The sequence below is a fragment of the Jaculus jaculus genome, chromosome 12, assembly GCF_020740685.1.
Source record: "Jaculus jaculus isolate mJacJac1 chromosome 12, mJacJac1.mat.Y.cur, whole genome shotgun sequence".
In the NCBI taxonomy this organism is placed as follows: domain Eukaryota; kingdom Metazoa; phylum Chordata; class Mammalia; order Rodentia; family Dipodidae; genus Jaculus; species Jaculus jaculus.
Window position 1 is genome coordinate 26,405,953 of NC_059113.1, and position 19,566 is coordinate 26,425,518.

The 19,566-nt window shown below is 37.5% G+C and overlaps 1 protein-coding gene across 1 annotated transcript in view; it reads right to left on the reverse strand.

Moving 5' to 3' along the window:
* LOC101599324 (vomeronasal type-2 receptor 116-like) overlaps positions 1-13,741 on the reverse strand; it is a 29,729-nt gene extending 15,988 nt beyond the window's left edge. Inside the window, exons 1-3 of the mRNA XM_045130574.1 lie at positions 12,932-13,741; positions 11,820-12,047; positions 11,142-11,265 (exon numbers count right to left, since the gene is read on the reverse strand). Coding sequence (XP_044986509.1) covers positions 11,142-11,265; positions 11,820-12,047; positions 12,932-13,714 — 1,135 coding nt within the window. The 5' untranslated portion in view covers positions 13,715-13,741. The remainder of the gene's footprint in view (positions 1-11,141; positions 11,266-11,819; positions 12,048-12,931) is intronic.
* Positions 13,742-19,566: the final 5,825 nt, after the last annotated feature.

The window sequence follows — 19,566 nt, forward strand, 5'->3', positions numbered from 1 at the left end:
CAAATAACATTAGAACAAATATTAAAAATAAATGAACTAACAAAATCTAAAGTCTCCAAATAAAGTCCCATGAACAGAATAGATAATGAAGAGGACAGACTACAAAGGCTTGAGGACAAGACAGAAAAAGCAGATCAGGAGGCAAATTTCAGTAACACAATGAAATCAGCAAGTAAAGGAGACACAGAAAATACACAAAAAAATTATGGGCAGAACATTTGGAAAATTTAAGATAGCTTAAAAAGACCAAGTATTCAGAGTATGGTCATATAAAAGAGAGACTTTTGTGTCAAAAAGACAGAAAATAGGGCTGGAGAGATGGCTTAGTGGTTAAGCTCTTGCCTTTGAAACTTAAGGAGCCTGGTTCAAGGCTGGATTCCTCAGGACCCAAACTAGTCAGAAACACAAGGGAGTGCACGCATCTGGAATTCATCTGCAGTGGCTGGAAGCCCTGGAACACCCATTCTCTCTCTGTCTGTCACTCTCAAATAAATAAATAAAAACATTCTCCTCCCAGGTGCTGCTTGCTGCTTTCCAGTGTGGACTGAAGACCAGTGTGGACTGAAGAGCAGCCTCTCTCCAGGACACCTCCAGGCCTTCAGTGCCATATAGGGACTGTTGGGGCATCCAGGCTAGGGACTATGCAGCTACCAAATTCCTTCACTCTCAAGCCTGTAATATGCTATTATTGGACTGTTGTAACTAATCCAATAAATTCCCATTTAAAACAATTCATTCTATCAGTTCTGTCCCTCTAGAGAACCCTGAGTAATACACTAGAGTTCTCCAGACCTTAGGCATTCTGCATGACTGCCATCATACCAACAGCCCCTCTGTGTGCAAACCCAGGTCAGCTGGCTAGTGTTCCCCCTGCCCTAGGCTTTCCTCTTACCTAGGACCCCCAGGGTAAACTACAGCTTCCTCCTAAAATAAATAAGATTTGTACTCTGTGATGAGCAGACCACAGCACAAAAATAATAACATGAAACATCAAATGCAATTAAAACCAACAAGATTGCCCAGTCCCACAATGGACGTCACTAAACAAAACAGAAGAGACAATAGGATTAGAAGCCAAAAATGAAGATACAAGCTATACAACCCTTGCCACTCAAATAGTAGAACTTGCAGAAAATCAACAAAGGTCCAATAATTGTATAAATGCTGTCATCTCTGGATTAAACCTAATAGAAAAGAACCAGGAAGGTTTCCAAAGACAGTGAAATGATCTGTAGAAAAAGAAATAAAGAAAGAAACAAAGAAAGGCCTAAAGAATTAGCTGGCTAAGCTCCATATAGATATAAATGAATAAAAGGATGAAATCTAAGAAGCATTAAGAAAATCAGAAAATGATCCAAAAAGGGAACTTGACCGAGGGATGGAAATTATACACAAAAAGACAGTAGAAAACAAAAACCCAATTGAACAAGCCCAATACTGAATAGAATCTCTCACAAATTAGAGGATAGAAACTCAGGATTTGAAGACAAAACACAAAGAAACAGCTCATGAGTCCATAAGTTGCAATAACTGAAAATATGTTTGTGAACAGAACAGGAAGAACAGTGGGATACATTTAAACGACCCAACATTCAGATCATGGGACTACCAGAAGGTGAATAAATTCATATCAAAGGCATGAAGAAATTATTCAACAAAACCATAGAAGAAAACTTTCCCACCCTCTCAAAAGAAAGTACCATCAAGGTACAAAAAAGCTAACAGAAATCCAAACTCACTAGACCAAAGCAGAAATTCTCTAAGACATATCCCTAAGACTCTAAATATCAATAAAAAAGAGAAAGTCCTAAAATCAGCTATGGAAAACAATACATTACAGATAAAGGTAACCCCATCAGTATTATTTCAGACTTCTCAGTGGAAAGCCTGTAAGCCAGAAGGGCCTGGAGTGGAACACTGCAAAGTCTAAGAACTTATGGATTCCAACCCAAACTACTCTACCCAGCAAAAGTATCTCTCATAGTAGATGGCAAAAGGAAAACCTTCCATGATAAAAGTCAGCTTTAAAACGATATGAACACAAAGCCAAAACCACAGAGAGTACTTCAGAGAATTCTCCACAGAGAAGAGTCAAATAACCAACCTCATGTACCAACAAGAAACAGATCCTAATAATCAAGCTCAGAGAAGGCCCAAAAAACTACAAAGTCCAAGAAAACTCCAGACCACATAATCCACCACAATATGACAACGATTAAATCAAACCTCATAGTTATTACCCTAAATATTAATGGCATTAATTCACACATCAAGGAACATAAGCTAATAAGATGGATCTGAAAATTAGACCCACCAATCTGTTGTTTTCAAGAAATCTACCTCACCACTAAAAAGAGACACCTATTCAGGGTAGAAGTGTGGAAAATGATATTCCAAACACATGGAAACAAGAAACAAGCAGGCATAGCTATTAGTATAGCTATCCTCTGTTAGTATATAGGATTAAACAAATTTCAAATCCAAAGTTATCAAAAAATACAAAACAAGACACTTCTTATTCAGCAAGGGAAAGTTCTAGCAAGAGGATATCACAACCATCAACGTTTATGTACCAAGTTCAGGTGCATCACAATTCATGAACAAAACCTAGTTGACAACAAACAGAAATCACCACCAACGTCAGAGACCGCAATACTCTACTATCAGCAGTAGATGATCATTCCAAGAGAAAGTTAATGGGGAAGTAACAGAAGTCGATAACACCATAGATAAATTAGACGTAATGGACATCTACAGGACTCTCTATAGAAGTCCACAGACTACACATTTTTCTCAGCAGCCAATGGAACCTATTCTAAAGCAGATCATATAGTGGGGCATAAAGCCTGCTTCCATATGTTTAGGAAGATCGACATAATTTCCTGCATGATATCACATTACAGTTACCCTCTCACTTTTTTATCCTGCGTTCCAGCACCCTCAAATGAATAGGTTTTATAATTCTCACTGCTATATTTTATGAATTTTTTGTAACTGTTTCTTTGTGAAGCATAGTGAGGGATTCTCTCAATTTCTCAACCTCTCTCTCTCTCTCTCTCTCTCTCTCTCTCTCTCTCTCTCTGTTTAGCCATCATTTTATGTTATCTTGTAATTCTGGTTAGGTTTTGAAATCTCTTGTTCTACAACCACCCACAAAAGAAAGAAAAAATCTGAAGACATAGTATAGTATAGATTTCATAGGTAGATTTTCTTGATTATACGGAATAATTTTATATCTCAAATTAAAGCAAAAAACGGTCTTTTCACGGACACATATAAACTTTTCCCACTATGGAAGATACCAATTCTGAAGAGTTTTAACAGAATTTGAACTTTTGAATGATGACAAAAGAGAGATTACAAATTATCAAACTAAATGTCCATCTAAAGGCACTGGAAAACAAGAATTCAATCCTAAAGCTCCAGATGTAATGAAATAATGAAGATCAGAGGATGAATTAATGAATTGGTAACTAAGAACAAATTTAAGATATCAATGAAACAAAGAACTGATTCTTTGATAAAATAAAGAAGATTAATAAACCCCTGTACAATTTGATCAAGCAGAAACAAGGAAAGATGCATATTAACAAAATCAGAATAAAAATGGAGCGATCACATCAGACGTCAATAAAATTGAAAGAATCATCAGGGCATACTTCAAAAACCTCTACTTCACATACTGTTTAATCTGGAAGAAATGGGTGAATTCCTAGTCACATACCACTTACAAAACTAAAATCAGAACAGATTAATCACTGAAACCACCCTTTTACATCCATGGAGATTGAAAACCTAATCAAAAACCTCCCCCAAAGAAAAGTCCAGGACTGAATAACTTCTCAACTGAATCTTATCAGGCATTCATTAAAGAACGCAAGCCAATTTGTCTCAAATTGTTTCACATAATTGGAGAACAGGGAATCCTCTCCAACTTAACAAATACCAAAACCAGACAAGGTACAACAAGCATATAAAACTATAAGCCTATATCCCTGATGAATTTAGATACAAAGATCCTAAACAAAATCCTCACAAATTGAATTCAACAGCACAGCAAATGCATTATCCCCTTTGACCAAGAAGGCTCCCTCCTGGGGATGCTGGAATGGTTCAACATATGGAAAGCAGTCAATGTAAACACCACATAAATGAACTTACCCATAAGAACCACACAATCATCTCAATTGATATAGAGAAGGTCTTTGACAAAATAAAACACCAATAAGTCATCAAAATGCTGGGAAGACTAGAGGGTTCATATCAGAACACAGCAAAGGCTACGTATAAAATGCTGGGAAGACTAGGTATAGAGGGTTTATATTGCAACACAGCAAAGGCTATGTATAAAGCACATAAAGCCCAAATAAGATTTAGTGGGAAAAGAAACTCAAGGAGTTCCCACTGAATTCGGGAAAAAGACAAGGGCGCTCACTCTCACCAGTGCCCTTCAACAAAGTACTAGGAGTACTAACCCAATCAATAAGACAAGAGAAAGAAAGAAATAGAATACAAATAGGAAAGGAAGAAGTCAGGATAACACTACTTACAGATGACATGACCCTATACATAAGTGACCCTAAAGTCTCCATCTCCAAACATGTAATGGTGATTAATTCCTTCAATAAAATGACAATATGCAAAATCAATGCACAAAAGTAAGTAGCATTTCTATATGAAAAGGATAAATATACAGAGAAAAAAATATCAAGGTTTTTCCATTTTCAATAGCAAAGAATAACTAAATATTTTGTAATAACACTAGCCAATTATGTGAAAGACCTATATAAGGAAAACATTAAAACACTCAAGGACATAATTGAGGAGGACTTGAGAAGATGGAAGTACAACCCATGCTCTTGGAGAGGTAGAATTAATATTGTGAAAATTGAAATTCTACCAAAAGTAACATGTAGATTTAATGCCATGCCAATAAAAATTCCAGCATCATTCTTCAGAGAGACATAAAAATCTGATCACAACATCAAATGAAATGGTGGCAGGCCTCAGATATACAAACATATTCTCAGGGGAAAAAAAAAAAAAAACATCTCTGTAGGTATAACCATACCTTATCTGAACCTATATTACAAAGTCATAGTAACCAAAACAGCATGGTACTGGCATAAAAACAGAAACATAAACCAATGGAACAGAATTGAAGACCTGGACCTTAGGTCAAGCAATTATAAGTTTTTGATAATAATGTAGACTGGACAAAAGACTGCATCTTCAACAAATGATGTTGGACAAACTGGATATCTATATGTAGCAACAAGACACTAGAAGCACTTATCTCTCTATACCCAAAAATGAAATTGAAGTGGATTGAAGACCTCAATACAAGACCTGAAAACCTTCCCCTGCTGGAATTAAAAACAGGAAGAACTCTCCACTGTATGGGAATGGAGAAAGACTTCCTGAACAAAACCCAGTAGCTCAGGCAATTAAACGATCACTCAACCAATGGGATATCATGAAGCTAAAAAGCTTTTAAACAGACAAACATACCAGGGCCAATAGGATACCCATTGAATAAGAGAAAATTTGGGTGAGCTATACCACTGACAGCAGCCTAATATCAATAATCTACCAAGAACCCCCCCAAAATAAACAACCCACTCCAAAATTGTGGCAGAGAGGGAAATGAATAGGGAGTTCTAAGTAGAACTTACACTTAAGAGCATGTTCAATATCCCCAACCATTACCCACATTAAAACAACTATGAGATTCTACCTTATTCTATTAAGGATGACAATTATTAAAAAACAAAAATCTAACAACAACAAATATTGGTAAGGATGTAGGGGAAGGGGAAACCTCATCCACTGTTGGTGGGAATGTAGACTTGTACAAACACTCTGGAAATCGATATGGAGATTCCTGAAATAAAAGAACATAGAGCTAACAGCAGACCCAGTTATTTTCTTACTGGGAATTTATCCTAAGTGTTCAATGCATCACTACAGAGATATTTGTTCAACGATGTTTTCTAGCTGCTCAAGACATAACTAAGTACTGGAATCAACCAAGTTCCCATCATTGGATGAAAAAATAACAAAGTTGAGGTACGTTTACCCAATGGAATTCTACTCTGCAGTAAGAAAAAAATGATACAATGAAATTTGTAGAAAATTGCAGAGACTTGGAACAGACCATACTGAGTGAACTCACACAATCACAGAAAGACAAACAGCTCATGGTTTCATTTGTCTGGGCTGGACCTACTCACGTTGCAGACATACATGATAGGCAACTTAAGGCCCAGACAATAGAGATTGAAGGGTTTTGGGGGGAGGGGAAAGGCAGGGAGGAAAAACAAACACAAACTAAGTCCAAAATGAACTGGTACCATAGAAACATTTATCCTTGGTGATAGACTAAAAGGTATGACCCTCAAAAGGAGGAAGGGAGGAGCACCTGAAAAGTAGGTCCCTGAAGAGGGTGGGATGAAGCCTAAGCTTAAAAGATTTTTTTTTTTTTGACTCTGGCCTGTAACACCCATCTCCAGGAATTGGTCACTACCTACATTGAGTTGTTGATTGGAGGGATCTACAAAGTCTCCAAATCAAGATAGCTTTCTAGGAAAGACATGATTACCTACCTGAGGCAAAAGGTTAGACCCTATTGCTGAAGACACCATATGTTGCCAACACAGAGCATGGAGAGACCTGGCTGGAATCTGGAGGACATCCTGTTCTCACACAGTTAGCCTATGTAGTGCTGAAAGCTCTACATGAGCCACTGGGGAAAAGTGGCCATCAACAATCTGGGCAACCGAAGTTCTACACTACTCAGAAGTAAACACACTGACAGGATGTACATGCCAGTACAATAGTGGCACATAGCCTTGGTAGGTAACCAATAGCTTTCTGATTGGTTAAGAGATTGGCTAAGTGTAAAGGAACCCAATCTGGAATTACAAACTAGATCACAATCCTATGGAGACAAAGATTATGCCATCCAGTGTCAAATTTTCCCTAGTCTTTTGCTAAAATAGAGGTTATATACAGCACATTTTCCCTAACTTAATAATGCTTTTTCCATTTAAAGTACTCTGACTTCAATCTCCATTAGAGAATCTGTTCTTCATCAGAAGTTAGCAAGACCCAAAAAGATAAACTAACCCTTGAACTTCAGCCAAGCCACAGCTGAAACCACAAAGGAATTGGGGAGATGAGCATGAGTGCTGCTTCCATGTTGAACCTGATACTTACTGCCAGGGTGAAGGAGACAGACAATGAGGATACTCATCACCTACCAAAGCAGAGATCCAGAGGCTCATAAGGGCTCATCATTGAAGCAGATGTAAAACTCACCCACCACAGCTCAGAAAATTTGCAGAAGAGGGGACAGAAGATTGTAAGAGCCATAGCTTGAGACATCATGCCCAGAGGCATTCCCTCCCTCACCCCACCCCCAAAATAACTGGCTGCTGCTCCCACAATGCATAAACCATTACTCTACAGGGAATACTTGCAACCTCACTGAGGAGGGTCCCTGTAGGAATGGGGTCACAGATGATGTAAAGAGAGTACTAACACAAGATATATCCATACAAAATATTGTTAATAATTAAAATGAAAAAGATCTCAAGACTGAAGAGATGGATCAGCAGTTAATGTGCTTGCCTGTAAAGCAAGATTCACAAAGTGACATATGGATCTGGAGTTCGTTTCCAGTGGCTACGGGCCCTGGTGTACCCTTCTCACTCTATTCTCCTCTTGTGGGTAGTGGAACCCATCTCTATCCCAGCACTCAGAATGTTAGGTCACTGAGAGTTGGAGAGTAACCTGAGATTACATAGTGAATTCTAGGTCAGGTTGGGCTAGAGGAACACCCTACCTCAAAAGAAAGGAAAAAAAGGTAAACGTAGATTTATAATTTCATACAGCTATTCCACTTGTGGGCATATACGTGAAAGACTCTAGTCTTAACAGTAGAGATAATGCTCAACCATGTTTCTTCTTGCTATGTTCTCAATAGCTAGGGTAGTAAGTAAGCCAGATGCCCATCAACTGATGAATGGAAAATGAAAATGCTACATATAATCAATGTAATTCTACACATGTGAGAGAAGTAATGAAATCAGGAAATTTCCAGGAAAATGGATGGATGTGGATAAAAGCATATTAAGTGAGTTACACAGGATACGACAGAAGAACGAATCGAGTTCTCTCCCATGGAGATCCTAACTTGGAATACTTATAATTGTTCATAAAGTACAGTTAAGCATCAGTAGTGTTGTAGGAAAGCTTAGAGAAAGGAGAATCTTGGATGCATTAGAGGAGGAGATAGTCACCAGTCAAGTAGAAGAAATGAATAAACAAGGTGAAAGTGTTGGCAGGGGCTGGGATACGGGAGGAAGGGAACAGCAGAGATACACAAAAGTAATGGTAGCATAAGTCAGCATCTTAGAAACTTTTTGGTTACCAATTAAACAATATAACTGTCTTAATAAGAGAGAGGAAGGATTATTTTGGGCATCAGTGTCCTATGAGAGTAGAAGAACTTTGAACTTAAAACAAGGTGCTATTTCTGGTAAATACCAATGCCATAATGGAGTTTTCCCCATACTCACAAAGGCCCCAACGTCCCCCAAATAATGCATAATATGGGAGACAAACTGGAGGATACACCAGATCTAAATTGCAACATCCTGCTCCTGATAACACCAGAGGCTGTGTTTGCAGGACATGGAGATATCATGCTAGATGTGACACAGAAGCCATATTTCTCCCAGCTAAATCTCAAAATGCTGAAAATTGCTATATGAGGTGTTGCTTGGATATAATGGCCACCAAGAGTATGACCAAGCAGTGGATCCTAAAAACTTAAAAATCAACCTATTAGGCAAGATGTATACACTGGTACATTAATGGTACAGAGGATATGGGCAGAATTAATTTCTCTCTAAGTTGATATCATGCCTACTTAGGAGGATGGAAGAAATTTGTACCTGGTACTTAGTACCAAACAGAAAGCTTATAACCTGGAATTCATAGACCCCAGGAGGAAGTTTCCAAGGTTTTTTTTTTTTTTTCTGTAAAGATATGTGTGTCCAGAAGTCTTCTAAATGTCTATGCTTATCCAGTTGGATAAAGGGCACTCAGTGTTAGTTAAAGAATATATTTTTGCCAGATAGCAGCAAGTACATATTAGACCCAGAATCCATTAGTATAACAAGCAAGAAAGTCAACTGACTAGCAGCAGACATGTCATCTCTACCACATCTGCCAGGGCCCAGGAAAAATTATGGAGGAAGCTTGGAATTAAATATGAGTGCTTCTCACACTGCTAGACTAAGAGATTTCCCAGGGAGCTGGTGGAGGAGACTCAGCACTCGCCAAGGGAACTATCAGAGGTTGCTGAGAGGAGAAAAGTAAAGGAGACATAACATACTCTCTAGGACCAGGTTTAATAGCAGAAGAGGGGATGGGAAGGAAGTTAGAGCCATAGGATAAAAGGGTAAATTTTGATCATTGTGCCCACGCACAGACCCGGACTGGTGAAGTCATCACTCTACACTGATACCAATATTTTCAATGAGAAGAACCTCTTCAGGAAGGAGGTGGGGAGGAAAGGGAGAATAAGAGCATGACCCAAAGGGAGCACAACCTATGTGCAATATGTTCATATAACAAATTCCTCAATTATTAAAAAAAACACTCTCCAAAGTAGTCCTAAGATTACCTCGAAGGTTTATCCGTCAATATTTTTTTTAAAAATATTTTTGCTCATTTTTTAAATTTATTTAATTGAGAGAAACAGACACAAAGAGAAAGACAGATAGAAGGAGAGAGAGAGAATGGGCGCGCCAGGGCTTCCAGTCTCTGCAAACGAACTCCAGACGCGTGCGCCCCCTTGTGCATCTGGCTAACGTGGGACTTGGAGAACCGAGCCTCGAACCGGGGTCCTTAGGCTTCACAGGCGAGCACTTAACTGCTAAGCCATCTCTCCAGCCCTTATCCATCAATATTATATCATCCCATAGGTCTATGGGATTCATATAGTACAAGCTTATAGGAACACACAGAATTCACATTTCTATATAGTAGTTTTCTATTCACTTGTAAAGTACAGAAAAATACAAAATCCAGCGTACACTATGAGTAATTTGTACCATAGCCTATTTAACTCCATAAAAAATACCTATCTCTTTGTCTGCCTTTCCTTCTTTCTTCCTATCTTTTTGTTCCTTTATGTCTATTTTATTTATTTTTTTACTGATATTCTTGAGCTGGGAGTCAATATAGTGCAAGATGACCTAGAATTCTCTCTGTAGTTACACTGGCCTCAAACTCATGGAGATTTTTCTACCTTCTTATCAGATGTTTTGGAATTAAATGTATAGGCAAACACTTCTGTCTGTAATCATGTATTTGTTAAGGAAAAACAATCACTCCTTGCCCATTTGATCTGAGTCAGCAACTTTTCTGGGTACTAGTCAGGTAAGGGCTTGGAAGATTCATGCTCTGTGTGTCATATTTATTTTCTTTGGAGGTATGGTCTGACTCTAGCCTAGTATGACATGAAACATACTCTGCAGTCTTTGGCTGGCTTTGAACTCACAGGCCCTCTTACCTCATTCTGAATATTGTGATTAATGTCTTTTTTTTTTTTTTTTTTTGGTTTTTTCGAGGTAGGGTCTCACTCTGGTCCAGGCTGACCTGGAATTAACTCTGTAGTCTCAAGGTGGCCTTGAACTCACGGTGATCCTCCTACCTCTGCCTCCCGAGTGCTGGGATTAAAGGCGTGCACCACCACGCCCGGCTATGATTAATGTCTTAAATCACCACACCAAGCTAGGTTCATTACTTTCATTGGAAACCTAACCCAGTTCATGAAGATAACCTCTATACAGGTAATACCTTATGTGAAACAGAACAAAGGGGGTAAATTTGTAGTAATATTTTGTCCTCACAAGATTTTAATGGGAGAAGTATTATATATAATGGTATCAGAAAGGGGGGTGCCATTTATATTTGAAATATTTATGACCATTTAAATGTCATTATTAGATAAAGGAAGACTTTTTTTTTTAATCTCTTCAGATGTTCTCCAGGTCCTTCCAAGGATCCAGTCAGCTTGAGAGAGAAAATAAACATTTTGTAGAATTTCTCCTAATGTCTAAACTTACCTGTGTCATTGGAAATCTCATTCTCTGGGCAAGGAATGCAATCAAAACAGCAGGGAGGCTTCCCCTCCTGGCGGGATTTCCTGAATCCAGGGATGCAAGTTACACTACACACCGAGGGAAGAATCTGAAGAACATCAAATGATCAGTAGTACATACAGATTTTAACTACTCCTTTCATAGCAACAATGCCTTAGCATATTAAGCCATTCATAAATCTATTTTCCATAACCTACAATTGAATAGAATGGACACAAACCATTTGTATAATGCATATTACATGCACAAATATGTAGGAAAAATCTGTTCTCTTCTAATAAAAAACAAATAAGACAATCTAAAAAGTACAAAGTAGGCAGGAGGGATGGCTTAGTGGTTAAGGCATTTGCCGGCAAAGCCAAAAGACTCCAGTTCAATTCCCAAGTCCCACATTAGCCAGAGACACTAGATGGCACATGCATCTGGAGTACATTTGCAGTGGCTGGAGGCCCTGGTGCAGCCATTCTCTCTCACTCTTTCTTTTTCTGTCAAATAAATAAAAATAAAAAAAAATTAAAAAGTGTAAAGTAAGTCCACAAATGATAGTATCTTGCACCTATAAAATTCATGCAGTTAGATATGACATCTTATTAAATTTGATTTGTTTATGTCCATGTAAATATACTATTACATTCATCTCACCTGTCCACTTCCTGGGATCCACTCTACCATGTCGTCCAGTAATTGCAGTTGTTGTCCTTGTGGACGATAAGGGGAAAACTGTCCTGTTTTCACCTTAACCTGCCAACTTTCTTGACAATCCCATAAGTTGAAGATGTCACACTCGGGGTCTAATTTCCTTTTCTGATTCATATCCACTAGGTCTCCAACAGGGTTGGTAAATTGTATGTTCTTCAGTAAATGGTTCAGCTGAAAGAGATGTGTCATTTGGTAAATAAACATGGCCACCCTAAGACAGCAAACGAAAAGTGAGGACTACCTCACAAATTCTTTAAACTGTCACTCTCAAAGGGTTATTTGTGTAAAACAGATATTATTATAAATTTATTATCTAATTAGTGTCGCCATGAAGTTTTAAATAAGTGTCTCTTACAAAAAATGACACAAGCAAATCTTTCCAGTAATACAGATGAGATTGAGATAAATTTTAAGAGTATTTAATTATATGATTACATTCAAGACTATAAGAAATTGAGGATATGAATGTTTTTAATTTGTTCTAAATTAATTGAAAAACAACTGATAGACACCATGTTGATACATAAACTTTTTACTTTAAGAAAGAAAGGTTCTTTCTATTCATTGAGTGTCTATAGGACTGATTGGTGAATATTATAAATATTGAAAACAATTGGGCATGTTAATCTCTTCTGTCACAATCATCATTGATACACATTCCATATGTTTATCTTTAATTACACTTTTTTAATGAGAAAACACACATCTAACATACTAAGGTAAAATATGTAGAAATCCAGGCTGGAGAGATGGCTGAGCAGGTAAGGCACTTGCATGCAAATCCAAACCCCAGGTTTAATTCTCCAGGACCCACATAAGTCAGATTCACAAAGTGGCATATGCATCTGGAATTTGTTTGTAGTGGCAGGAAGCCCTGAAGCACCCAATTTCTCTCTCTCCCCCAATAGATAAATGAAAATAATTTTTTTTTAAAAAATGTGTAAATACTTATATTTGGAGAAAAGTTTCTTGACAATTAGGATTTATCAGCTCTGGTATAATCTATAAATAATCATTGTGATGACACTAGACATCAATCATAAAGGACAATTTACCTTCCCACAGTCACTCTGAGGTCTGTTGTCAATAAGCATATGTACGATATCTACTTGTTGAAGCAGCAGCTCATGGAGGGAGTAAGCCACCACATATGCAGCATTGTATATATGGTAACTCTCCTCACTCATGGCCACATCAAAAGTGTGCTGTGTGAACAATTCCAGTGAAGTGTTGGATGAAAAATTATACAAGGTTTTCCATTTAGATTCTGATACAGAACAATTAAAATACATCCACCCCAAATTTTCCAAAGAAATGTCTTCTAAGTAATTGGAAGATTTCAGTGTTTGAATAAATTTCTTAAATCCATAAATATCACCATGGTGTTGAGAAAGAGTGAAAGTCCTATGGAATGAGTCAAGGCTTATGTATCTCTTACTTGAGATATCATACCATTGTGTGGTGGTGACCCAGATTTTTCCTGTGCCTAAATATTGCCACATTCTGATGGTTTCATCTAGAGTAGAGGTAGTGTCACCATACATGATGATAACATTTGCTGATGATGTCATAATAGGCTTATCATATATTCCATGTCTTCTCAAGTACATCTGGTTGTTCACTGGGACAACATTCACAAAAGCAGAGCAGAGTCCATTTCTTTGCATCTCTTCTCTCAAGTCTGACAGAAATTGAATACCTTGGTCATCATCTGAGATGACCAGTCCCACCCAGTTCCAGGTATAATGAACCATCAAAGAGACCATGGCAAGGGTCAGGGACGTATCCTTGGTGCCCATCTGATATATATAAGGAAATTTGTCATGGTCCCTCAACATAGGTACAAATGGTCCATAGATAAGCTAGAGGAGACAAAACAATTGAAGCATTATGAGAACAGAACTGATATGAAACACAATTTAACATCTGAACCATGTTGAGTGATGCTATCATGTCTCTGATTAATGCTTTGAGATACACAGATGAACACATACATAAACTCAGTATCCTCCTTTCTATTTTCCCAGGCTCATAAAAAGGCCAACATAAAAATATTCCTACTCCCCACTTCTGAACAATCTTACCCGTGGGCCATTTTCAAGTTGGATGGATGGTCCCCCCCTTGAAGATGTTGCCCATTTTTGTCCTGAAATTGCTGCATGACATAAATCCAAGCCACACCTATAGTTAGGAAACCAAGAGGAGAGCTGTGTTGTGGCTGAAGATAGAGCATCATAAATTGTTTTTAAATCACACATTTCTGTAAATAAGTAATATCCTAGAGTCATGTTAGGTAAAAGACTGGGGTTCTTGTTGATCTCATCAAGTGCATACTCCAATGGCAAGCCAAATTCATATTTTTCAGGTGGTAAACTGAAAAGAGATTACAGTAGTCATTAGCAGTGAATATCTAAACATGATACTCTTCAAATCCAAAGGCAAACATTTTAGTAAAATTAGATTTGATTCCTAATTTTATATGCTGAATCTGTCTCACTGAATTGGAATTGAGAAATCATGAGATGATTGAGTACAAATAAAGAGTTTTAAAATTAAAGAAGGTGAGTTTTATAAGGTTGTAATTTTGGAAAGTATAAGAATCCATATATGATCTATTGAAAAGACTATATGTCATCCCTGCAATTTTAGGCAGTCCCTTAGAAGACAAAAAGAATCTTGCAGTCTTCTTATGGTGGAACGGTCATTCCTAAGACATGTAAACAAAGATTATTAACTCAGGTGATACAACATAGAAAAGGAAGAGGGACTTATCATCCTTCAGCATTCACACAGTCAACAAGGATAAGACTTCAGCCCTTTGTCAGTAAGATGTGAAACTCTAGAAGTTAAAAGTGCAGTAAGATAAACAACACCAAATTAGATGGTCTCACCAATAGAATGGATCCAGGATAAAACAATATCTGACTAGAAGACAGGATGACAAGTCTAGACTATTTCAGCAAAAATAAAGACAAACTAATAAGATGTATGAGTGGGAATGTCAATATGTCTGTGACTCTGTTAATAGATCAAACATAACAACTCAAAGCATGAAAGAAGAAGAATTTCAACCTAGATGCATACTAAGTATTTTCAACCAAATAATAGAAGACAACTTCCACAAAATTGGGAAATAGTTAGCAATACAGATATAGGATGTATTTAGTATACCAAACAGGTAATACTATAAAAGAATCTCTCCTCACCATATGGTAATTAGACTATTAACACACAGAACAAAGATAATATATTCAAACAATGAAGAAACACCTAGTCCCTATAAAGACCAGGCTACAGGGAGTACTGCAATTTCTCAATATGATTTTTAAAATCTAGAAAAGCTGAGAATGATATATGCTTTGTTCTGAAAGACAACTTCTGGCCCAGAGCATTATATCTACCAAAGTTAACTATTATAATTGAAGGAGAAGAAGAACATTCTGTGACAAAGCAGTCTAAAGAAACACATGATCATTAAGGCAGCGCTACAGAAAATATATATGCATAAGGTAAGACTCTGAGTGGAACACCAGTCACTCAGGAAGTATAACCACTAATCAGCAATTTGGACCACATGAAATTGAAAATAAAAAAATTAAACAACACTGTGAAAATTTGACTATACATCTGGATTAAGAGCTCTCTAGAGAAGAAAACAAATGTTCAATAAATATGTAAAAAAGTTTTGCATTCTTTCTTTCTTTCTTTCTTCATTGAGAGTCACATAGAGAGAGAGAGAGAAAGAGAATGGGCATGCCAAGGCTTCCAGCCACTGCATACGAACTCCAGATGTGTGTGCCCCCTTGTGCATCTGGCTAACATGGGTCCTGGAGAGTCAAGCCTCGAACCAGGGTCCTTAGGCTTCACAGGCAAGCGCTAAACTGCTAAGCCATCTCTCCAGCCCAGGTTTTGCATTCTTAGCATTCAGAAAGATGAAAATAAATTGGACTCCGAGCTTCCATTTCATTCCTGTCAGAATAACTATAACCAAGAAACCAAATGACAATTAATGCTGGAAAGGTTGTGAGTAATGAGGAACACTTATACATTGTTTGTGGGGATGTATACTGTACAACCATCATGGAAATCAGTGTGGAGTTTCCTGAATCAACCAAAACAGTTACCCTACAGTGAATCTGTATCTCTTCTTGATTAAAAGACTATAAGTTACTGTAAAGATCATTGTTCATGGTCTATTATCATTCTATTCACAATGGATAGGAAGTAGAACCACCCTAGATGTCCCAGAAGTGGCAAATTAAAACATTAAAGTGCTTACATTTATTCAGTGTAGTTTTATTGAAATATAAAGAAAAATTGAAATTATAACATGTGAATGAAACTGGATAGACCTGAGAAATATACTAGGTAAGGCAACACAGGTTCAAAAGGTTTAATGACGAGTGTTCTCTCTCACACGGGATACGAGCTGCAATTCCTCACATTGGCATGTGAGGTAGAATAAAAGCCAGTAGAGTCCAAGCAGCTAGCAAGGGACAAGAAGGAAAGACTTAAGGGGAAATTGGAAATTTATGTTGGAATTATGTAATAAAGGGCACAAAAAAAATTGAGTTAAAAGGACTATGTGAGTTCAGGAAAGGGGATAGATGAGGGAAGGCTCAGGAAATTATCACCAGACTTGATGAATTGAATTCAGTAAACCCACAAGTTTCTGCATAGCAGAAGGAACAAAGAATGGATCAAAGACTTAGGCTGTATAATACAAGAACATATTGTAGCTATAAATACAACTTCTAATTAGTATCAAGGACATAAGGAATGCAAAATTTAGTACTAAAATCAGATAATCCTGTCAATACATAGGAAAACATGCTAAAAGAGATTTATCTAAATAGGAGCAAATTACCAATTAGCATATGGTAAATCACAAACATACATAGATACCAGGAAAATTTTAAAGAAACACATTAATATCTTGTCCATAGTCATAAGCAAGGCACTATGCTGTTCTGATTGTAGGGAAATTTGAACATGTATACTTTTTTGGTAGGGATATAAGCTTTTGTAGACATCAGGATGGAGAATGTCCCTTTAAGTCTAAAATTAGGACCACTATATGATCCAGCCATGCCACTTCCAATGAATTAATGCCAACTTATCTCAGAGAAACTCAAAAACCTGTATCACTAGTATCACATTCATGAAAGTCATAAATTGGAACCATACCAGATGTTCATCCCCACAACTTATGTATAATCCACTTTTGTTGAAGCATCAGAAAGAAATGATTATACCACTGACAGTAAAGTGGAAGGAAGTGATCATTGTCATATCATGAACCAGAATCTGCAGCATGTTGGTCAACCACCCACAGCCTCTTAGGCTTTATCCATGATAATAATGAAGCAATAATAACAACATGGAAAAGCACTTACTGTGACTCAGGAATGTTGAGCCTCCTCTTTCCCTGCAAGGGTTTCACATAAAGTAAGAAAACACATTCGGTTTGTGTATCTTCACCATAAACTCTGTGCTGTTTTCTTTTCCAAAGACAGCTGTTGTCCTTTAAACTGCACAAGATGAGGGGAAGTTTTAGGAGAAAGAAGACAAAAATCAAAGAGAGCATCTTTTCCATGCCTTCCAGCTAACAGCATGAACAGAGCTGAAACACAGTGTCATGCAGATGAATATATATCACATGTTCCTATGTGCATATGTGTCTGTTTTTATTACTATGGTTGACTTAAGAAGCCACTGATCTCCCTCAATTCTTGTCTGTTATGCTAATACCACCCTCTCTAGAGGAATATGTATCATATTGCCCTGGGGCTCTGCATCTGAGGTCCACATCCAGGTGAAAAACACTAGCTAAAAACATGTTGTAAAGACTATCTTCTGAACTAGGGGTGATGATGTCATCAGTCTATGGTAAACACATCTCAGGGAGGAGTTCATGTAGTTTTGTTCCCCATCATGTATAAACAAGCTGTTGGCATGAACATAATTTGAAATCATGTAAGGTGATTTCAGCATAGAATCCCAATTAATATGTGAAGGTAAATGGAAAAAGAAGGGCCATGCCACCTTTAACTTCTATAGAAACATGGAATATTGGGGTATTATGTCCCTGTGGTTTCTGACATGAAGCAGTGTCACTTGCAGTCAGAAACATCATTTGCTATGACATCCATTCAGTACTTCATATTAGTCACACGTGCAAAATCCCCCAAATCTCCGTGTGTTTACTATTACCAGGAAAAATAATCACTCAAAAGCCTTATACTCCCAAAATTATAATGAATCTAATACCACATGGTCAGTTACTCAATAACACTGAAGACAATAATCCTCATATTTTTCTTGGAATGGAGTCTACCTCCTTATTATTCAGTATCCATGGATCAGTATCCAGTGATGAATCATTTTTCATCTATCGTATTGTTTTTCATTATTGCTAATGAAAGGATGGTAGCTCAAAATCAGTTTTATGTTTTGCATGTAAAATTATTATTGCACATTCAGAAAGATATCTTTTTGCTGCATGCTAAAATTCATCTTAAAATTAGCTTCTTTAACTGGAGTTAGTATGAAGATATCCATCATGTGGACTACAGAGAAAACTCTAAGTTAGGGTTATTCATTTGGAGAGATGAGTGACAAATCATAGAATTGGAGATGAGTGCAGCATCTTGGATCATCACAAGTCTATTTTAGCATAATGGAATGAAGAACTGGTTCTAAAGATTTCCCACCAGAAATAGATGATAAGATCCTATTGCTGAAAACCATATGCCTGGGCTACAAGGTCACTGAGAAATTAATCTGGGGTTGAGCTGAACACTTCCTCCCTGTAGACCAGCTGAAAGCCTGACAAAGCTGTACTTCATGTTCAATATGGGAAACAGAAATCAGCAGCAGTGAAAACAATGGACACTACAAGCTTCAAGCTTGGCCAAATAGCCAAAAAACCAGACAGGTGCAGTAGTGTCATTTCTGTTAACAGGAAAATCAACTGCTCTTTACTTGGAGTGGAGGCCCGCTCTATGGGAGAGAATACATGCCAGGTACCGAAAACCTTATCAAAAGCATATAGTGGAGGAGGTCATGAACATTAGGAGTATAATGCCTGCTCTTGTCTGGCTAAATGCATATATTATGCTCACTAAACTGTCTTGTGAACACTTTAACTAATATTCATACCCATATATTAGTGCTATCCTCACTTTTGGTTAGAGAAGCTTTTCTTTCAGATGGTGGTGACCATTGGGATGACCCAAATAGCACCATAGTGCTTAGAAAAAGGAATAGAGTAGTGTTCAGCACTGAAACATTTCCATCACACCCTCCAAGGCTAAGGGTCCAGGTTGGAAGAGGTGGTAGAAAGAATGTAAAAGCCAAGGAAGGTAAGACTGATTCCAATGCAATTGTCTAGACAGTAAATGGCCTTCATATCCATGACCTCACAGTGCATAGTACTAAATTCATAAGATCCTCATAATAAGGAAGAAATGATGATTACATCAAAATAAAAGAGAAGCTAACAGAGAGAAGGGGATAAGATGGAGAGTGGATTTGTGAAGAGGAAAGTGGGGGAGAGGAAGGAAATATGTCTTATTATTTGTAAGTATAAAAGTTGTCGATAAAAAAATGCCAAAAAAGGTGGGGCTGGAGAGATGGTTTAGCAGTTAAGGTGCTTGCCTACTAAGCCTAAGGACCCATCTTCTTCTTT